At 43.7% G+C, this 16,108-nt stretch overlaps 1 protein-coding gene across 1 annotated transcript in view; it reads left to right on the top strand.

Moving 5' to 3' along the window:
- Nucleotides 1-16,108, top strand: part of MCF2L2 (MCF.2 cell line derived transforming sequence-like 2) — a 199,095-nt gene that overhangs the window by 179,182 nt on the left and 3,805 nt on the right. Inside the window, exons 26-27 of the mRNA XM_007468974.1 lie at nucleotides 4,700-4,733; nucleotides 6,084-6,181. Coding sequence (XP_007469036.1) covers nucleotides 4,700-4,733; nucleotides 6,084-6,181 — 132 coding nt within the window. The remainder of the gene's footprint in view (nucleotides 1-4,699; nucleotides 4,734-6,083; nucleotides 6,182-16,108) is intronic.

Raw genomic sequence — 16,108 nt, 5'->3', positions numbered from 1 at the left:
ACTCTTTCTGTGTCTTCTCTGATCATGAACTAGTCAGGAGGATGTGAGGGTGGGTGTGCGTCATAAGATGAAGAAAAAGATAAGAAATGTGATTGGAAAAGCCACCACATTGGTTTTCAGTTACAATCAAGTGGCCTAATTTCTCGATTTACACTGTAGGCCTCTGCCAGGAAATGGTAACAAGATCATGTAGTTAATTTTAATTTATATAAAGGTAAGATTGGAAAAAAAACTATGATTTAATTTTGTTTTCGAACTATTAATAGTATGCTAAATATGTGTTACGGTAATGGAATATGCGTGCTCTGGGAGCATAGTACAGAAACATGTAACAACCCTAGTAGAAAAAGTTACTTATTTTCCCCAGAAACAAACATTCTAATAACAATATTGTTCTAGAAATCCTTACTCCCTAGACCAGTGTTTCACAAAGGGTGGTTTAGGGACAGCCTGCACTGGAATTACTTGAAGAGCTTGGGTCAAATGCATATTTCTGGGTCCTAGCCTAGAACTGTAGAATTAGGATAGCTAGGGCTTATGCCTGGGAATATGCATTGTAGCTTATTAAAGTTTCTGGGCAGAGGCCTTAAACTACAATTTTTTGTTTTGTTTTGTTTTGTTTTGTTTTTTTTGCGGTACGCGGGCCTCTCACTGCTGTGGCCTCTCCCGTTGTGGAGCACAGGCTCCAGACGCGCAGGCTCAGCGGCCATGGCTCACGGGCCCAGCCGCTTCGCAGCATGTGGGATCTTCCTGGACCGGGGCACGAACCCGTGTCCTCTGCATCTGCAGGCAGACTCTCAACCACTGCGCCACCAGGGAAGCCCAAACTACAATTTTTGAAACAGTTTTATTGAAAAAAAATACAGCTTTATTGAGGTATAATTGACATAATAAATTGCAAATATTTAAAGTATACAATTTGATAAATTTTGACATATGTACATACCTGTGAAAGCATCACACAATCAAGATAATGAACACTTCTTTCACCCCCAAAATTTTCCTCATGTCTCTTTTTATTACCTTTCTCTTGCCCCTCTCTTACCCCCCTACAGCTCTCCAGGTGATTACTGGTCTCATTTCTATCGCTATAGATTACTTTGATTTTTCTAAAATTCCATAAAGAAAATATATAGCATGTACTTTTTTTGGCCTAGTTCCTCTCACCTAGCTTTTTTTTTTTTTTTTAATTTATTTTTGGCTGCGTTGGGTCTTTGTTGCTGCAGGCTTTCTCTAGTTGCAGTGAACACCCTTTGTTGTGGTGCACAGGCTTCTCATTGCAGTAGCTTCTCTTGTTGCGGAGCACGGGCTCTAGGTGCACAGGCTTCAGTAGTTGTGGCACGTGGGCTCTAGAGCTCAGGCTCAGTAGTTGTGGCGTACGGGCTTAGTTGCTCCGTGGCCTGTGGAATATTCCCAGACCAGGTCTCAAACCCATGTCCCCTCTGCATCGGCAGGCGCATTCTTAACCACTGCGCCACCAGGGAAGTCCCAGCATAATTATTTTGAGATGCATTTATGTTGCTTTGTGTAGCAATAGTACATTCCTTTTAATTGCTGTGTAGCATTCCATTGTTTGGCTATACCCCAGTTTACGTATCCATTTACCTGTTAATGAACATTTGTTTTCTTTCCACTTCTTAGGGGCTATTCTGGATAATGCTGCTATGAACATTTGTGTACAAATCCTCTCATGGACTTAGGTTTTCATTTCTCTTGGGTAAATACTTAAGAGTGTAATGGTTAGGCCAGATGGCAGGTGCATGTTTAATTTTTTAAGAAATGGCTACGCTATTTTCCAGTGTGGTTATACCATCTTATACTCCCACAGTATATGAAAGTTCCACTTGCTCCACACCCTCACCAACACTTGGTATTGTCAGTCTTTTTTAATTTTAAGCCTTCTAATAGGTATGTAGTGGCATGTCACTGAGGTTTTAATTTGTTGAGTGGCATGTCACTGAGGTTTTAATTTGGTTGAGTGTCTTTTTATGTGCTTCTGTATCATATATGTATCTTCTTATTTTCTTATTATTTAGTTTTGAGAGTTTTTTTAATATATTCTAAGTACAAGTCCTTTAGTGGATATATACTTTGCAAATACTGTCTTTCAGTATATAGCTTAGCTTTTCATTCTCTTAAGAGTACCTTTTTAAGGGCAGAAGATTTTAAGATTTATGAAATATAATTTTTAAAAAATTATGGATCATACTGTTGGTATTGTGCCTGAGAAATATTTGGCTAAAGGTCACAAAGATTTTCTCCTATGTTTTCTCCTAGATGGTTTATAGTTTAAGTTTTACATTTAGGTCTCTGATCTAGTCTGAGGGGGTTTTATGGTGTATGGTCAATCAAAGTTCAATTTTGTGCACATTAATTGTTGTTCTACTACCATTGTTGAAAAGACTCTTCCACCAATTGACTCTTTATATAAGTGCATCTATTGCTGGATGCTGTATTCTGTTTAATTGATCTATTTATCTGTCTTGACATCAGTACCTTACTATCTTGATTACTGTAGCTTTATAATGTCTTAAAATCTGATCATTTGAGTCCTTTGACATTGTTTTTCCTTTTTAAAGTTGTTTTGGCTATTCTATATCCTTTACATTTCTGTATATATGTTTAGAATCAGCTTGTCGATTTCTATAAGAAAGCTTGCTGGGATCTTGATTGGGATTGTGTAAAATCTACAGATCAATTTGGTGACGTGACATCTTAACAATATTGAGCTTAATCTACAATCTAGATTTTTAACTAGATCACCCTGCCCTTCCCTGCCCCACAGAAAAACACGTTTGTTGTGAGGTCATGGCATTTATTCAGTTAATAATTCAGAAACACATTTCTTAAGTCTTCCTCAAGTCCTAGCACTGTGTGCTCTAGGTTGTGACAGGAATGTAAAATATAAATAAGAAGCAGAACCAGAATGCTAGCAAGTAGTTTAGATTAAAAAAAAAAAAAACTGAACTGAAAGATCAGCCCCTTCCTTTCATAGGCAATTTCACACAGCTTTCCTGCAGCAGGACCAGGTCTCCTGAGCCTGGCTTACCAAGCTGGGTCTGATGAAATGTCACTGCGAGTGATGCCCATAGCAAGGGCTCTAGGAATTCAGAGGGCCCTCTGCGCCCTGTGGGTGAGTGAGCAGGAGTGGAGCCTTGGGCTGGTCCCCAAGAGATGAGACTCCAGGGCCGAACACAGACTCAGGGGCATCAGGCAACAGGGGAGGGAGGTTTCAGAGGCTGCCAGATCAGGAACATCAGGACGTCACCCCTGCCCAGCACTCACACGGCTCTGACACCTACACATCATCACCCCAGTTCATTCCTACACCGCCTGACCCCACCTTCAACCACCGGGACTGCTGGGCACAATAACTCCGTGCCCTCTGGGCAAGGCCTCCGGGCCCCCAGAGACGAGGGCCTCTAAGGCGACAGGACGGGCCCTGGGAGCCGCTGAGGGTGTGGAGACAGGGCCTCTGGAGACAGCCAGGCAGAAGGGGCCTGTGTCCAGAGGGAGTTACAGAGTCAGAGAGGCTCTGGGCTGGGAAGAGAAGAGCGTAACCCGACGCGTGGGACGCGGCAGCGCAAGTCAAGGAGGGCGGCTGGCCCCGTGGTTTGGGACAACCTCCTCCTGTGTGGCCTGACCCTGTGTGACAGGGAGGCCTAGGGACACTGGGAGATCAGGCTCACCGGGCAGGGCCTCTGGCGGCAGGCGGCTTCGCAGGGGCAGCACGTTGCGTGGTACAAGGCAAAGCCCCTTTGTGGTACAAGGCATCGTGCTCCAGGCCGCAGGCCAATCCTAGCAACTGGGCAACTCGTGCCATCACATGGGTAATAAAGGTGGACCCACGGGGCTTCCCTGGTGGCGCAGTGATTGAGAGTCCACCTGCCGATGCAGGGGACACGGGTTCATGCCCCGGTCCGGGAAGATCCCACATGCCGCGGAGCGGCTGGGCCCGTGAGCCATGGCCACTGAGCCTGCGCGTCCAGAGCCTGTGCTCCGCAATGGGAGAGGCCACAACAGTGAGAGGTCTGCGTACCGCAAAAAAAAAACAAAAAAAAACGGTGGACCCATGAACCTTTGAAATCACAGAGCTGCCGCCAAGGGAGCATGTTCAGTGATGACTTGGAGCCTGGCTTGAGACGTTCATGGGTAGAGTGGAAGGAAATGAAGTTGAGAGAGAAGGAGGTAAGCCTCGAGTATCAGTTTGGGTTTAATGCAGGTGCAAGCGGTGAGGGACACTGGAGGTTGAGACCTGGTGCTGTTCTCACAGCTGGGACAACACCCGAACAAAGAAGGTGATTCTCATCCTGTCCCAGAAATGCATGATGCTTCCCTTACCAAGCCATGTAACTTGGGCTCCGGTGGAAAAAGTGAGCATTTAATGGGCCCATTGTTTATTTCTTAATTCAGTGCTAACGGAGCTAACTGTGGAAACGTGGATGGACTGAGAATCAAGGCACACGGGACACAGCAGGATGGGCAGAGAAGTGGGAGGGGTTGCCAAGGCCAAGTGAGCCAGGACTGCTGAGAGGTTTTCCAAATTACTAAGAAAATAAGACCAAGATCTACACACTTTCATCAATTTTTATAGTATTCTGTGTGTGTACATGTATATAAAATCAATATGTAAAATTATTCAAATTGGCTTACATTTGAGAGTGCTGCAGTTTTTTGTTTTTGTTTTTTTTCATTTCAGGCCAAGGGAATATACAGTTTGAAGCAAGCACTAGGTTTGTACTGATTTTTTTTTTAAACAAGTATCAAATGTTGCAGATAGTTCCTGTTGATTCTACATCATTGCTTTCATTGATTTTCTTCAACACTTAGCTTATTACAAGGGATTTCCAGTTAAATTTTAATTTATTTTTTCTAATTAAAATATATTAGCTCCCTGACCCCACTGCCAGCCTAGGGTATCTTTCCTAATGCTTGCTTGCTGAGTTGCAGTTGAGTCATACCTGCCGTTTTGAAACCTCCCGTAAATGCCTTTGCTTCTGGCTGTTTTCTGGAACTTTCCTCTGAGGACCTCCAATTCTACTCCTATTTTCACCCTGCCTCCCACTTTGCATGTTAACTGGTTCAGCTTCCCTCATTCCATCTGGAACTCTCCTGATCCTCGTTCTTCCTCTCTTCATTCCTCCCTGTCTGGAGGAAGATACACTCACACTTCTTTCAGGGTTCAGTTCTCACTGGTGCTTCTTACCCCATCTATTCCTGCCCACTTAGAAACTCTCCATCTCTGATTCCTCTCCCCCTCCAAGGCACTCAGGACGTACCCAATAAATGCTTGTTGAATAAACCCGTAGCCTGTGATCCAGTTCAGGTACAGCCTGCTTAGTGTTTTAGGCTCATTTGGCCTGTTCCTAATTGAGGCAGCCCAGGCCCTAAAACAAAGAGATGATAGTGATGGCAAGGGGTGAGGGCTCTGGTGGACAGCTGAGTCTCCCTCCTCTCTGTACCCACTCCCTTAAGGAGCACCCGATCACAGCATTTAATGTGCTGTATTATAATTTTATGATGTGTTTAAGTTTTCCTTCCCATTAGACCATGAATTTCCTCTAGGGCATAGAGGTTTGTCTTATTAGTTTTAGCTTCCCACGGGCCTCATATTATACAAGGGCCTGGCACTCATGTAAGTGGTCAGTAAATATTTAGTGAATAAACAAATTAAAAAACTGGTTGAATAATCACATCAGGCTAGCAGACCACTCAGCACGCAGAGCTAGGAGGTGATGAGAGTTTAGGTCAGGGCACATCTTATTCATCTCAGACCTCCAGTGCCTAGCAAGTGCTTATTTGTTGAGCACTTGAAACAGCTTTTGAGACAATGAAAGGGGATTCCATCTCCTCACCTCAGATTTGCAGCCAGTTAGGCATTAACTATATAATCCAGCAGGTGGTATCCCTCGAACATTCCTTTGCTGAATGTCACCAGAGAGCTGGGGCAATTCTGTACCACAGGTAGAGAAGGAGGAGCAAGCAGGTCCATAAGGCTTTAGCTGGGGATAATCTGGTGTGAGCCAGCACCACTTCAACTAGTACAGAACTAGTGTAGTGAGGTCATGTATATTTCTCTAAAGCAAAGGCAATGAAGTGGAATTTGCACCCTGGACTGAAAATATGGAAAGAGCTACCAGTAGCAAGGAAGTCTCAGTCCCTAGCACATGTCAGATTAAAGGTAGGATCCGATGGGAGAGTGGGGCATGAAAGCAATGGGGTGATGGCAAGGGGTGAGGGCTCTGGTGGACAGCTGAGTCTCCCTCCTCTCTGTACCCACCCCCTTAAGGAGTACCCTATCACAGCATTTAATGTGCTATATTATAATTTTATGATACCAGCTGCTTAGAAGACATTGCTGGATTCTCAGCCCTTCCTTAATTATGTGAGTAAGAAGAAAGGTATAAAATCAACTTCCTGCTATTCATTTGCATAGATCCAGTTAGGCCAGAATTAAAACGAAGGGCAAATGTTTCACATTGAGAAGTAACTTACTCTTTGGAAGAGCTGTCCTCTTAAGGAAATGGTTGTAGGCTAAGAGCATTGCCAGAATGTCCCTGCTTTGGAATAAAGACACTGGATGGTGGCACTGTATTTCTTGCTCTATCCAGGGTTTATTGACTTCATCTCCTCCCAAAGCTTTCCTTGGAAAGGTTAGCAGCACTTGATCAGGGGTTTCCTCGCAAGATTTCAGCTCTGACTTCTTTGTGTGTCAGTTTTCTGGCAGGCAGAATTGGGCGTGGGATCAAAAAGAAAAGCAAATGTGGAGGCATTTTTATATTTTGTTTTTTTTTTTTTTTTTTTTTTTTTTTTTTTTTTTTTTGCGGTATGTGGGCCTCTCACTGTTGTGGCCTCTCGCATTGCGGAGCACACGCTCCGGACGAGCAGGCTCAACGGCCATGGCTCACGGGCCCAGCCGCTCCACGGCACGTGGGGTCTTCCCAGACCGGGGCACGAACCCGTATCCCCTGCATCGGCAGGCGGACTCTCAACCACTGCGCCACCAGGGAAGCCCTATATTTTGTATTTTAATGACGTAATAGATTATGTGTTTTATTTTAATGACATAATAGATTATGTGTTTTTGGGGCTTGAATGTGCTGTTTTGGTTGTCATCTTTTCTTTCCTTGACTATTTAAAGATAATCTTTTCCAAATGATTATGCTTTTACCACTGCCCATAATCAAAGTATTGGGAATTTAGTATTTGAGACTTTGGTTTTAGATTATCATGTGATTAGTTTGGTGCAACATGAATTATGTCTTCAGGTATACACTTTATTTGGAAAAGGGCTCTGAAAGGAATTTTAGTTCAAAATACATTTATTGAGCACCTATAAGCTACAAATTCCTTGTCATTAAGGAAACATACACAGACCACCCCCTACTCCAGCACAAGGCTAACTAGTGTATGTTTCCTCTGCAGACTTCTAGAGCCTTGGATGCTAATGAGCAGGATATGACAAATTAATTTTTTATGACAAAATATGACAGGATATGAAAAATTTTCTTAATTATGTGGAAAATTTTTTAAAGAAATTTTCATAATTTCATAAGAAATTATGAAAATTAAGAAATTGAATTTCTTTTTTTTTTTTTTTATACACAATGTATTTATTTATTTATTTATTTATGGCTGTGTTGGGTCTTCATTTCTGTGCATGGGCTTTCTCTAGTTGTGGCAAGTGGGGGTCACTCTTCATCGCGGTGCGCAGGCCTCTCACTATCGCGGCCTCTGTTGTTGCGGAGCACAGGCTCCAGACGCGCAGGCTCAGTAATTGTGGCTCACGGGCCCAGTCGCTCCATGGCATGTGGGATCTTCCCAGACCAGGGCTCAAACCTGTGCCGTCTGCATTGGCAGGCAGATTCTCAACCACTGCGCCACCAGGGAAGCCCAAGAAATTGAATTTCTTAACTCAAGAATTAATTAAGAAATTGAATTTTTAGTACTGGTTAACAAATACTAAGGCAATGCCATTTAATAAGGCTGTTATTCTCAATTAGGATGTGTATGTGTGTTATAAAATTGTATATTTGAAAAATGAAAAATTACCTATTTTCTTCTTAGTACAGACCAGGAAAAGTAAGGCTCGAGAAAAATTGTGGCTGGTGAGAGTTCATGAAATACAGTCCCTAAATTTTCTTTGCATGATAAGACCTGTTCCTTTATGTAGCAGAATCTCTGTGAGATATGAAATATTTGTTTTGTTTTCCTATGGAGACGTAATTGGTTTGTGAAAAATGTTTTAAGAAAAGATAAACAATATTTTCATCTCTTAAATAATTGGCTTTATCCCCCAATACTGTCTCTGATCAAGTCATATCTTAGCTTCCCACTTAACAGTGACTCTTCAGATTATCAAGGACTATTAGAATATTGGGCTTATCCACCTTGTATCATAAAATATGTTTTGTTCTTGAGGTGTTTAACTCCTTTTTCATGTTCCAAGAATCCCTTGAAGAGAGCTTTAAAAGACCCTTTGCGGGCTTCCCTGGTGGCGCGGTGGTTGAGAGTCCACCTGCCGATGCAGGGGACATGGGTTCGTGCCCCAGTCCGGGAAGATCCCACATGCCGCGGAGCGGCTGGGCCCGTGAGCCATGGCCTCTGAGCCTGCGCATCCGGAGCCTGTGCTCCGCAACGGGAGAGGCCACAACAGTGAGTGGCGTACCGCCAAAAAAAAAAAAGACCCTTTGCTTGAGGACAGAAGGGCCAACATTGGTACAATCTACAAATTTGCAGATATGAGCCAGTTAATAAAGTTATAACTCCTCCTTTACCCAAAACATAAAGATGTGGATTATCCAGGTGCTTTCTTTTCTTCCTTCTATCTCTGTTCAGCTAATTCAAGGTCATCAGACTCAAAGGCATGAAGTGAACAGAGGAATAGCTGACATTTAGTTACGGGTATCCTAGTCTAGGCTTGGTTGTAGACTGTGTCCATATATGTTTATGTGTGTCTGTGTGTATCTGTTTGTGTGCACACATGCATGCACACACCTTCAGTGCTAGGAAAGCAGGCTGCTTTCAGGAGGCAGAAAGACAACATGGGAGTAACTGTTAGGTTGATGTGAGCTTTGGTGACTTTTTCACTAGTTAAATTCACAAAAACCAGTCAGCTCTTCAAAAGATTGGCTGATACCTCAAAAAAAAACTGAGAGTTACATTGTAAATGTAGTATAGGACACTGAAGATACCAAATCCTGGTGAGGATATGGAGCAACAGAAACTCTCATTGCTGACAAGAATGCAAAATAGTACAGACAGTTTGGCAGATTATCACAAAGCTAAAGATAATCTTACCAGATGGTCCAGCGATCATGCTCCTTGGTATTTACCTAAATGACTTGCAAAGTGTAGTACATCCATACAATGGAATATTATTCAGCAATAAAAGAAAATGAGCTATCAAGCCATAAAAAGACATGGAGGAAACTTAAATGCATATTGCTAGATGAAATAAGCCAATCTGAAAAGGTTACATACTGTATGATTTCAAATATGACATTCTGGAAAAGAAAAAACTATAGAGATAATCAAAAGATCAGTAGTTATCAGGGGTTAAGGGTAGGGGATGGGAAATGAGTAGGTGGAGCACAGGAGACTTTTAGGGTAGTGAAACTATTCTGTATGATATAATGGTGGATGCATGACATTATGTATCTATCAAAACCCGTACAACATGATTAATCATTAGAGAAATGCAAATCAAAACTACAATGAGGTATCACCTCACACCAGTCAGAATGGCCATCATCAAAAAATCTACAAACAGGGGCTTCCCTGGTGGAGCAGTGCTTGAGAATCTGCCTGCCAATGCAGGGGACACGGGTTCGAGCCCTGGTATGGGAAGATCCCACATGCTGCGGAGCAACTGGGCCCGTGAGCCACAAGTGCTGAGCCTGCGCGTCTGGAGCCTGTGCTCTGCAACAACAGAGGCCGCGATAGTGAGAGGCCCGTGCACCGTGATGAAGAGTGGCCCCTGCTTGCCACAACTAGAGAAAGCCCTCACACAGAAACGAAGACCCAACACAGCCAAAAATAAATAAATAAATAAATAAATTTATTTATTTTTAAAATCTACAAACAGTAAATGCTGGAGAGGGTGTGGAGAAAAGGGAACCCTCTTGCACTGTTGGTGGGAATGCAAATTGATACAGCCACTGTGGAGAATAGTATGGAGGTTCCTTAAAAAACTAAAAATAGAACTATCATAGGACCCAGCAATCTCACTACTGGGCATATACCTTGAGAAAACCATAATTCAAAAAGAGTCATGTACCACAATGTTCATTGCAGCACTATTTACAATAGCCAGGACATGGAAGCAACCTAGGTGTCCATTGGCAGATGAATGGATAAAGAAGATGTGGCACATATATACAATGGAATATTACTCAGCCACAAAAAGAAACGAAATTGAGTTATTTGTAGTGAGGTGGATGGACCTAGAATCTGTCATATAGAGTTAAGTAAGTCAGAAAGAGAAAAACAAATACCGTATGCTAACACATATGTATGGAATCTAAAAAAAAAAAAATGGTTCTGATGAACTTAGGGGCAGGACAAGAATAAAGACGCAGACATAGAGAATGGACGTGAGGACACAGGGAGGGGGAAGGGTAAGCTGGGATGAAGTGAGAGAGGGGCATAGACATATGTACACTACCAAATGTAAAATAGATAGCTAGTGGGAAGTAGCCGCATAGCACAGGGAGATCAGCTCAGTGCTTTGTGACCACCTAGAGGGGTGGGATAGGGAGACGCAAGAGGGAGAGGGTATGGGGATATATGTATATGTATAGCTGATTCACTTTGTTATACAGCAGAAATTAACACAACATTGTAAAGCAATTATACTCCCGTAAAGATGTTTAAAAAATAAAATAAAATTTAAAAATAAAATAAATAAATAAAAAGCCCACACATGGTAGTATAGTAGAGGTTGTTGAGACCTCATCCAGATCCTTTTTATCAGTCAGTTTCGATCTTCAGCTGACCAGAGTCATCCAGCCAAGAAATGCCTAAGAGCTTATGGCCTCCCTCAAGGGCAGCTTGGCTGGCTGGTACAAAAGCCAGCCCTTCTACCTCAGATGGGACACTTGTGGTGCCATCCATATTCCAGCATTTCTCAGGGGATCAGGCAGATGCTGGACCTTGGCTGAACACTCGTCTGCACCTGGCTTCTTCCTTGCTCTGTCTTCTGCCCTCATTGCCTTACACATTGCAACTGAAAGCCCTTTCTCCTTAACTCGCTTGTACAATCTGCTTCTGGGAAACCTGACCTAAGACAGTTAGTATCCAGAGAGGTCCTAGAAAGGATGGGTTTCTGGTGTTAGGTCACTTGCTGGCCAAATGGCAGTGAGGACCCCATTGCCAGTGGTAGGTGGAGTGTTGGAAGTGCTGGTCCCTGGCCTAGGTAGCAGTTCAATTGCTAAGACATTCCCTGGTGGTGACCTGGGATCATATACAGGCAGACAGGGATGCACCAGCTGGTGCAATGTCTCTAGCATTTGAGAGGTTTAGGGAAAATATTAACTATCAGGAACATGGAACTGGTTGGTTATTGCTAAGCACCACTGATGCATTGAAGAGAGTGAAGAAAGTGACAGCCTCAGATTAATCGCCAATTTAAAGCACAGTGTGAGAATCAGAGGGCCTCCTTTCCAGTGTTCAGCCCCTCATCGCCTCCAGCAGAGGGCAGTACTTGAGAAAAGGATGAATTCTCAGCCTAGGCAAGTCTGCTGCCTTATTATTTTGGGCCCCTAGTGCCAATAGATGAAGCAGGCAAGTCAGGTCCTGATAGGGAAGATATAGGACCCTAAAACTGGAGGATATCTGTGTACATGCCCTTGTTCCCCTGGGCTGGCAGAAATGGCCCACTCCCCCTTGTTGAAAAATTGGCCCTTCTCCTCCCTGCAAGATTATGCAGAAGTCTCAGATGAGACATACAGTAAGTCCCCTACATACAAACAATCAAGTTGCAAACTTTCAGAGATGCAAAAGTGCGTTTGCGTGTCCAATCACGTTAGTTCGTGTGTTTGGCGTACATTGTCACGTGCGTGCATCCTCTACAAGTGGTTGTGCTTTTGTGTACTTTACTGTATAGAGCACAGTAGTACAGTATCTTTATTTCAAGCCCAGGATGTCTGGAAGCAAGTGTAAAAGCAGCAGTGATGTAGTTGGTACTGCTAAGAAACACCAAGCGATACCAATGGAAACAAAAGTGAAAATAATTGAGAGAGTGGAGCGACAAGAGGAAGAAGAAATAACTGAAGAACGGAAGAGATCCACGACGCAGGAAACGGCAAGATTTTCTTTATCTGAGGAGGCACTGTTAGTTTTTGAGGCAAAGGGCCCGAATGTAGAATGGTACACGAAGATTGCAGCAGCCATTCAGAATTCAATCCAGTGCTACCGTGTCACCTGTGATGAGAAAAATAGAGCTACTACCCAGATATCACTGGACCATTTTTTCAAGAGGGTAGATGGAATTGAATCCAGCAAGGAACCAGAACCTGTGCCATCAACATCAGGCGTGAGTGAACTTGCAGCTTGCCCTCCGTCTCCTATTGCTGACGATCCTTCAGCTCTACCATCTCCCACCTCCTCTCCCCCCTCCAGTCAGTAACTCTCTTTCCTGTTCACTCGATGCCAGCCCCTGTATGCCAGCTGTTGTGCTGTACTACTGTACTTTTCAAGGTACTGTGCCGTAAGATTAAAAATGTTTTATTTTTTGTGTTTGTTTTTTATGTATTATTTGTGTGAAAAGTATTATAAACCTATACAGTACAGTACTGTATAGCCGATTGTGTTAGTTGTGTACCTAGGCTAACTTTGTTGGACTTACGAACACGCTTTCAGAACGAAACTCGTTCATATGTAGGGGACTTACTGTACAAGACAATGCTTGCCCTCCTCAGGATACATCCCCACCCCCTTCCCAATCCCCTTCTAGAACAATAACCAGCATCAAATTACAGCATAATCTGACTAGGGAAGAGGCACATAGACCTATGGACACGAGCTCAAAATGTAAGGATCTTTGTGCTACACTTTAATGCCCCCCAGAGAACATCCATTGCAGAGAAGTTACCAAAGAACCAAGCTGACTAGATAACTTGGCCAGGAGGTGTCAGCCAGCTTCTTCCTTGGCAACCCAGTATGTGCACAGTGGGCTCATAAATGGAGAAGCTTTGTCAGCAGAATGGGAGGCTGTGCACGGGCCTAGCAGCATGGGCTCCCTGCCGTCAAGACCAATCTAGATACTGCCACTGTTGACTGTCCAACCTGCCAGCACAGAGATCCATGCCGAGCCCTCAGTTGGATACTGTTCCTTGAAGAGAGTAGTTGATTTCATCAGATCCTCCAAGCTGGAAAGTACAGTGATTCACCCTGAACGGGATTGACACATGTGCCTTTCCTGCCTTCAGTGCCTCAGTCTGCAACACTGTCCAAGGATAGAACATTGTTTTGATTGGGCCACTCACTCTGTGGCAAAACAGGAACAGCCATGGGCATGTGACTACAGGACCAACCCACTGGTCCTACCACATATTCAGAAGCTGCCGACCTGATAGAGCCATGGAATAGCCTCTTGAAGGCAAGGGTGAGCAGCAGTTTGGACCTGAGACTGAGGGGTTGGGGTGCTAACCTTAGGATGCAGTATATACCTTAAACCAATGGCCACTTTATGGCACCAGGACCCCAGTAAGCAGAAAATATGAATCTGGGAGCCAAAAGGTTGAATGAGTTGTGACCTTATTCATTATCACACTACTAGTGACCCACATAGGCAATCTGTCCTCCCATTCCTGCAACTTCAGCCTCAGTGGGTCTGGAGGTCTTGGTTCCCAAGGGGGACATTTCCACCAGTGGACATAGTAAGTGTCCTACTTAACTTAAGTCTATGTCTGCCACCTGCTGCTGCAGTTGCACATGGGTTGTACCTTTAAGTCATCATCTCCCTCCCACTCATTTTATATCCCCTTCCCCTTCTTCTGGCACTTCTGCTGGTGGCATGCATAGTGGGTGTCCCAGACTCTTGTCTAGCTATTGTTCTTTTGCTTGCCCATTTACAGTTACAGCAGGGCAGGGGAGTATGCGCTGGGAGACGTCCCAGTGGATCACCAGATGCGTTCTCTGCCTCTACTAGGTAGCAGCCTGACCACCTCATGATAATCAGGATCAATGACTTCCTCAAGCGTGACAACTATTTCCTTTGCCTGGGGGGCTTTATTTTTTAGTCTTATGGAAAAATTCTCATTAAATCTCTGATGAAATGGGCAAGGCTTTGGCTAAAACCAGCTAGACACATTAGAGGGCAGCTGGTTGCTGAGCTAGGTGATAGTTTCCCAATTGTGAAGTTTCTTTGACCCCAGCTCCTAGCAGCCCTGAAAGTCAAAGATGGCAAGCTCGGACTGCTCTAAAAGCTGGCAGGGACTTTGACAACAAAAAATTCACAAAAAAAAAAAAAAAAAAAAAAGTGCTGTGAGAATATGTGGAATCTGAAAGCAATTAATTGAATGTTTAGGAGTGATTCCTTTCCTCTTGGCCAGAGACAGGTATGCAAAGGAAATGGACACTTCAAATAGAGACCAGCCTAGACATCCAAGTTTACACTCTGGGGCACCAAGCAAAAGATCCTAATCCAGCCTAGTACCTGTGGAAGCATCCTGGAGATCTCACCTGTCGTGAGCCCTGGAGAGCTACTGGGATGAATTAGGCAGAACGTGAGCCCACTGGCTGACTCCTAGAAGGCAGAGAAAGAGCTCAGCAGCATAGCACACAGTTAAGGGCCAAAGCACTGAGGGCTTACAGACTTCAGCTCCATCTTTCTGGATAAATTACTTAACTTCTTTGTGCTTAAATTCTTTTCATTAATTATTTTACAAAATGGAAGCAATACTGTATAGTCTTGCTGTGAGAATTAGATGAAGTTCTTAGGCTGGTGCCTAGATTGCTGCTAGCATATTAAATAGCAACTAGTTACCCATGTCTGTTCCTCCTGGGAAGGGAAGGAAAGCCCCAGGGGCTTAACGCATTACTTCTCCATTCCCCCAACCCCAGGTGAAAATGACGTACTTTAGTTCATATAATAGAGATAGTTCTTTTAAAGGAAAAGAGGAAAAAAGGAAACTCTAGTTTGAAAGAAAATAGAAATAGTTTGCCCCTTTGAAATCTTTGGGCTAAGAGCTGTCTCTGAATTAGCAGGATCTACAATTGTCCCTTTGTGCCACCTAGTGGAAAGCAAGGGAAAATCCACAATTTTATCTTCAAAGTCTATACCAGAAACATGTATTCTGAAGAGGATAGTTTAAACTCACTAATGGGCTCACTTGTTAATAAATTTCATTTTAAAAATATATATATTTATTTATTTATGGCTGCACTTGGGTCTTCGTTGCTGTGTGCAGGCTTTCTCTAGTTGTGGCTTCTCTTCCTGTGGAGCATGAGCTCTAGGCACGTGGGCTTCAGTAGTTGTGGCACGTGGGCTCAGTACTTGTGGCTCGTGGGCTCTAGAGCACAGGCTCAATAGTTGTGGCGCACAGGCTTAGTTGTTCTGCGGCATGTGGGATCTTCCTGGACCAGGGCTAGAACACGTGTCCCCTGCATTGGCAGGCGGATTCTTAACCACTGCGCCACCACGGAAGTCCCTAAATTTCATTTTTCAAACAAAAAAAGATCAGGATTTTAAATAGCAGCATGAATTTTCATGGCCCGCCTTTCCTATTCTTCCTGTCCTTCTCCACCAACGCTCTACGCCTATTCTCTGCATGGGCTGGGGATGCCCCAGAGACTCAGGGTATATACCTTCCCAACGCACTGCTGGACCTGGGCTGGTACCAGGGTCATTCTGCTCATGTTCCAAGAATGCAACTATCACTTGAAGTTTTGCTGTAATCAAATTAACTATTTGTCAAGGGTCTGTATGTTCAGTTTGGTTTTTCTGCTGTGTTTGTGTGTGTGTGCACGTGCGTGTGTGCACTCTGCTTCCCGTTAAAGTCATTTTTTAACTTTATAATGTTTCCTCCCCCAGATGTTTATGAGGGTGAAGAAAATGGCAGACAAATATCCCCAAAATGTGAGTAATAATAGCACGCTTGGAGTT

Source organism: Lipotes vexillifer, unplaced genomic scaffold (genome assembly GCF_000442215.2).
Source record: "Lipotes vexillifer unplaced genomic scaffold, Lipotes_vexillifer_v1.1 scaffold263, whole genome shotgun sequence".
NCBI classification, from domain to species: Eukaryota; Metazoa; Chordata; class Mammalia; order Artiodactyla; family Lipotidae; genus Lipotes; species Lipotes vexillifer.
Note: the sequence above shows the minus strand (reverse complement) of the source record. Positions and strands in the feature narration are given on the sequence as shown.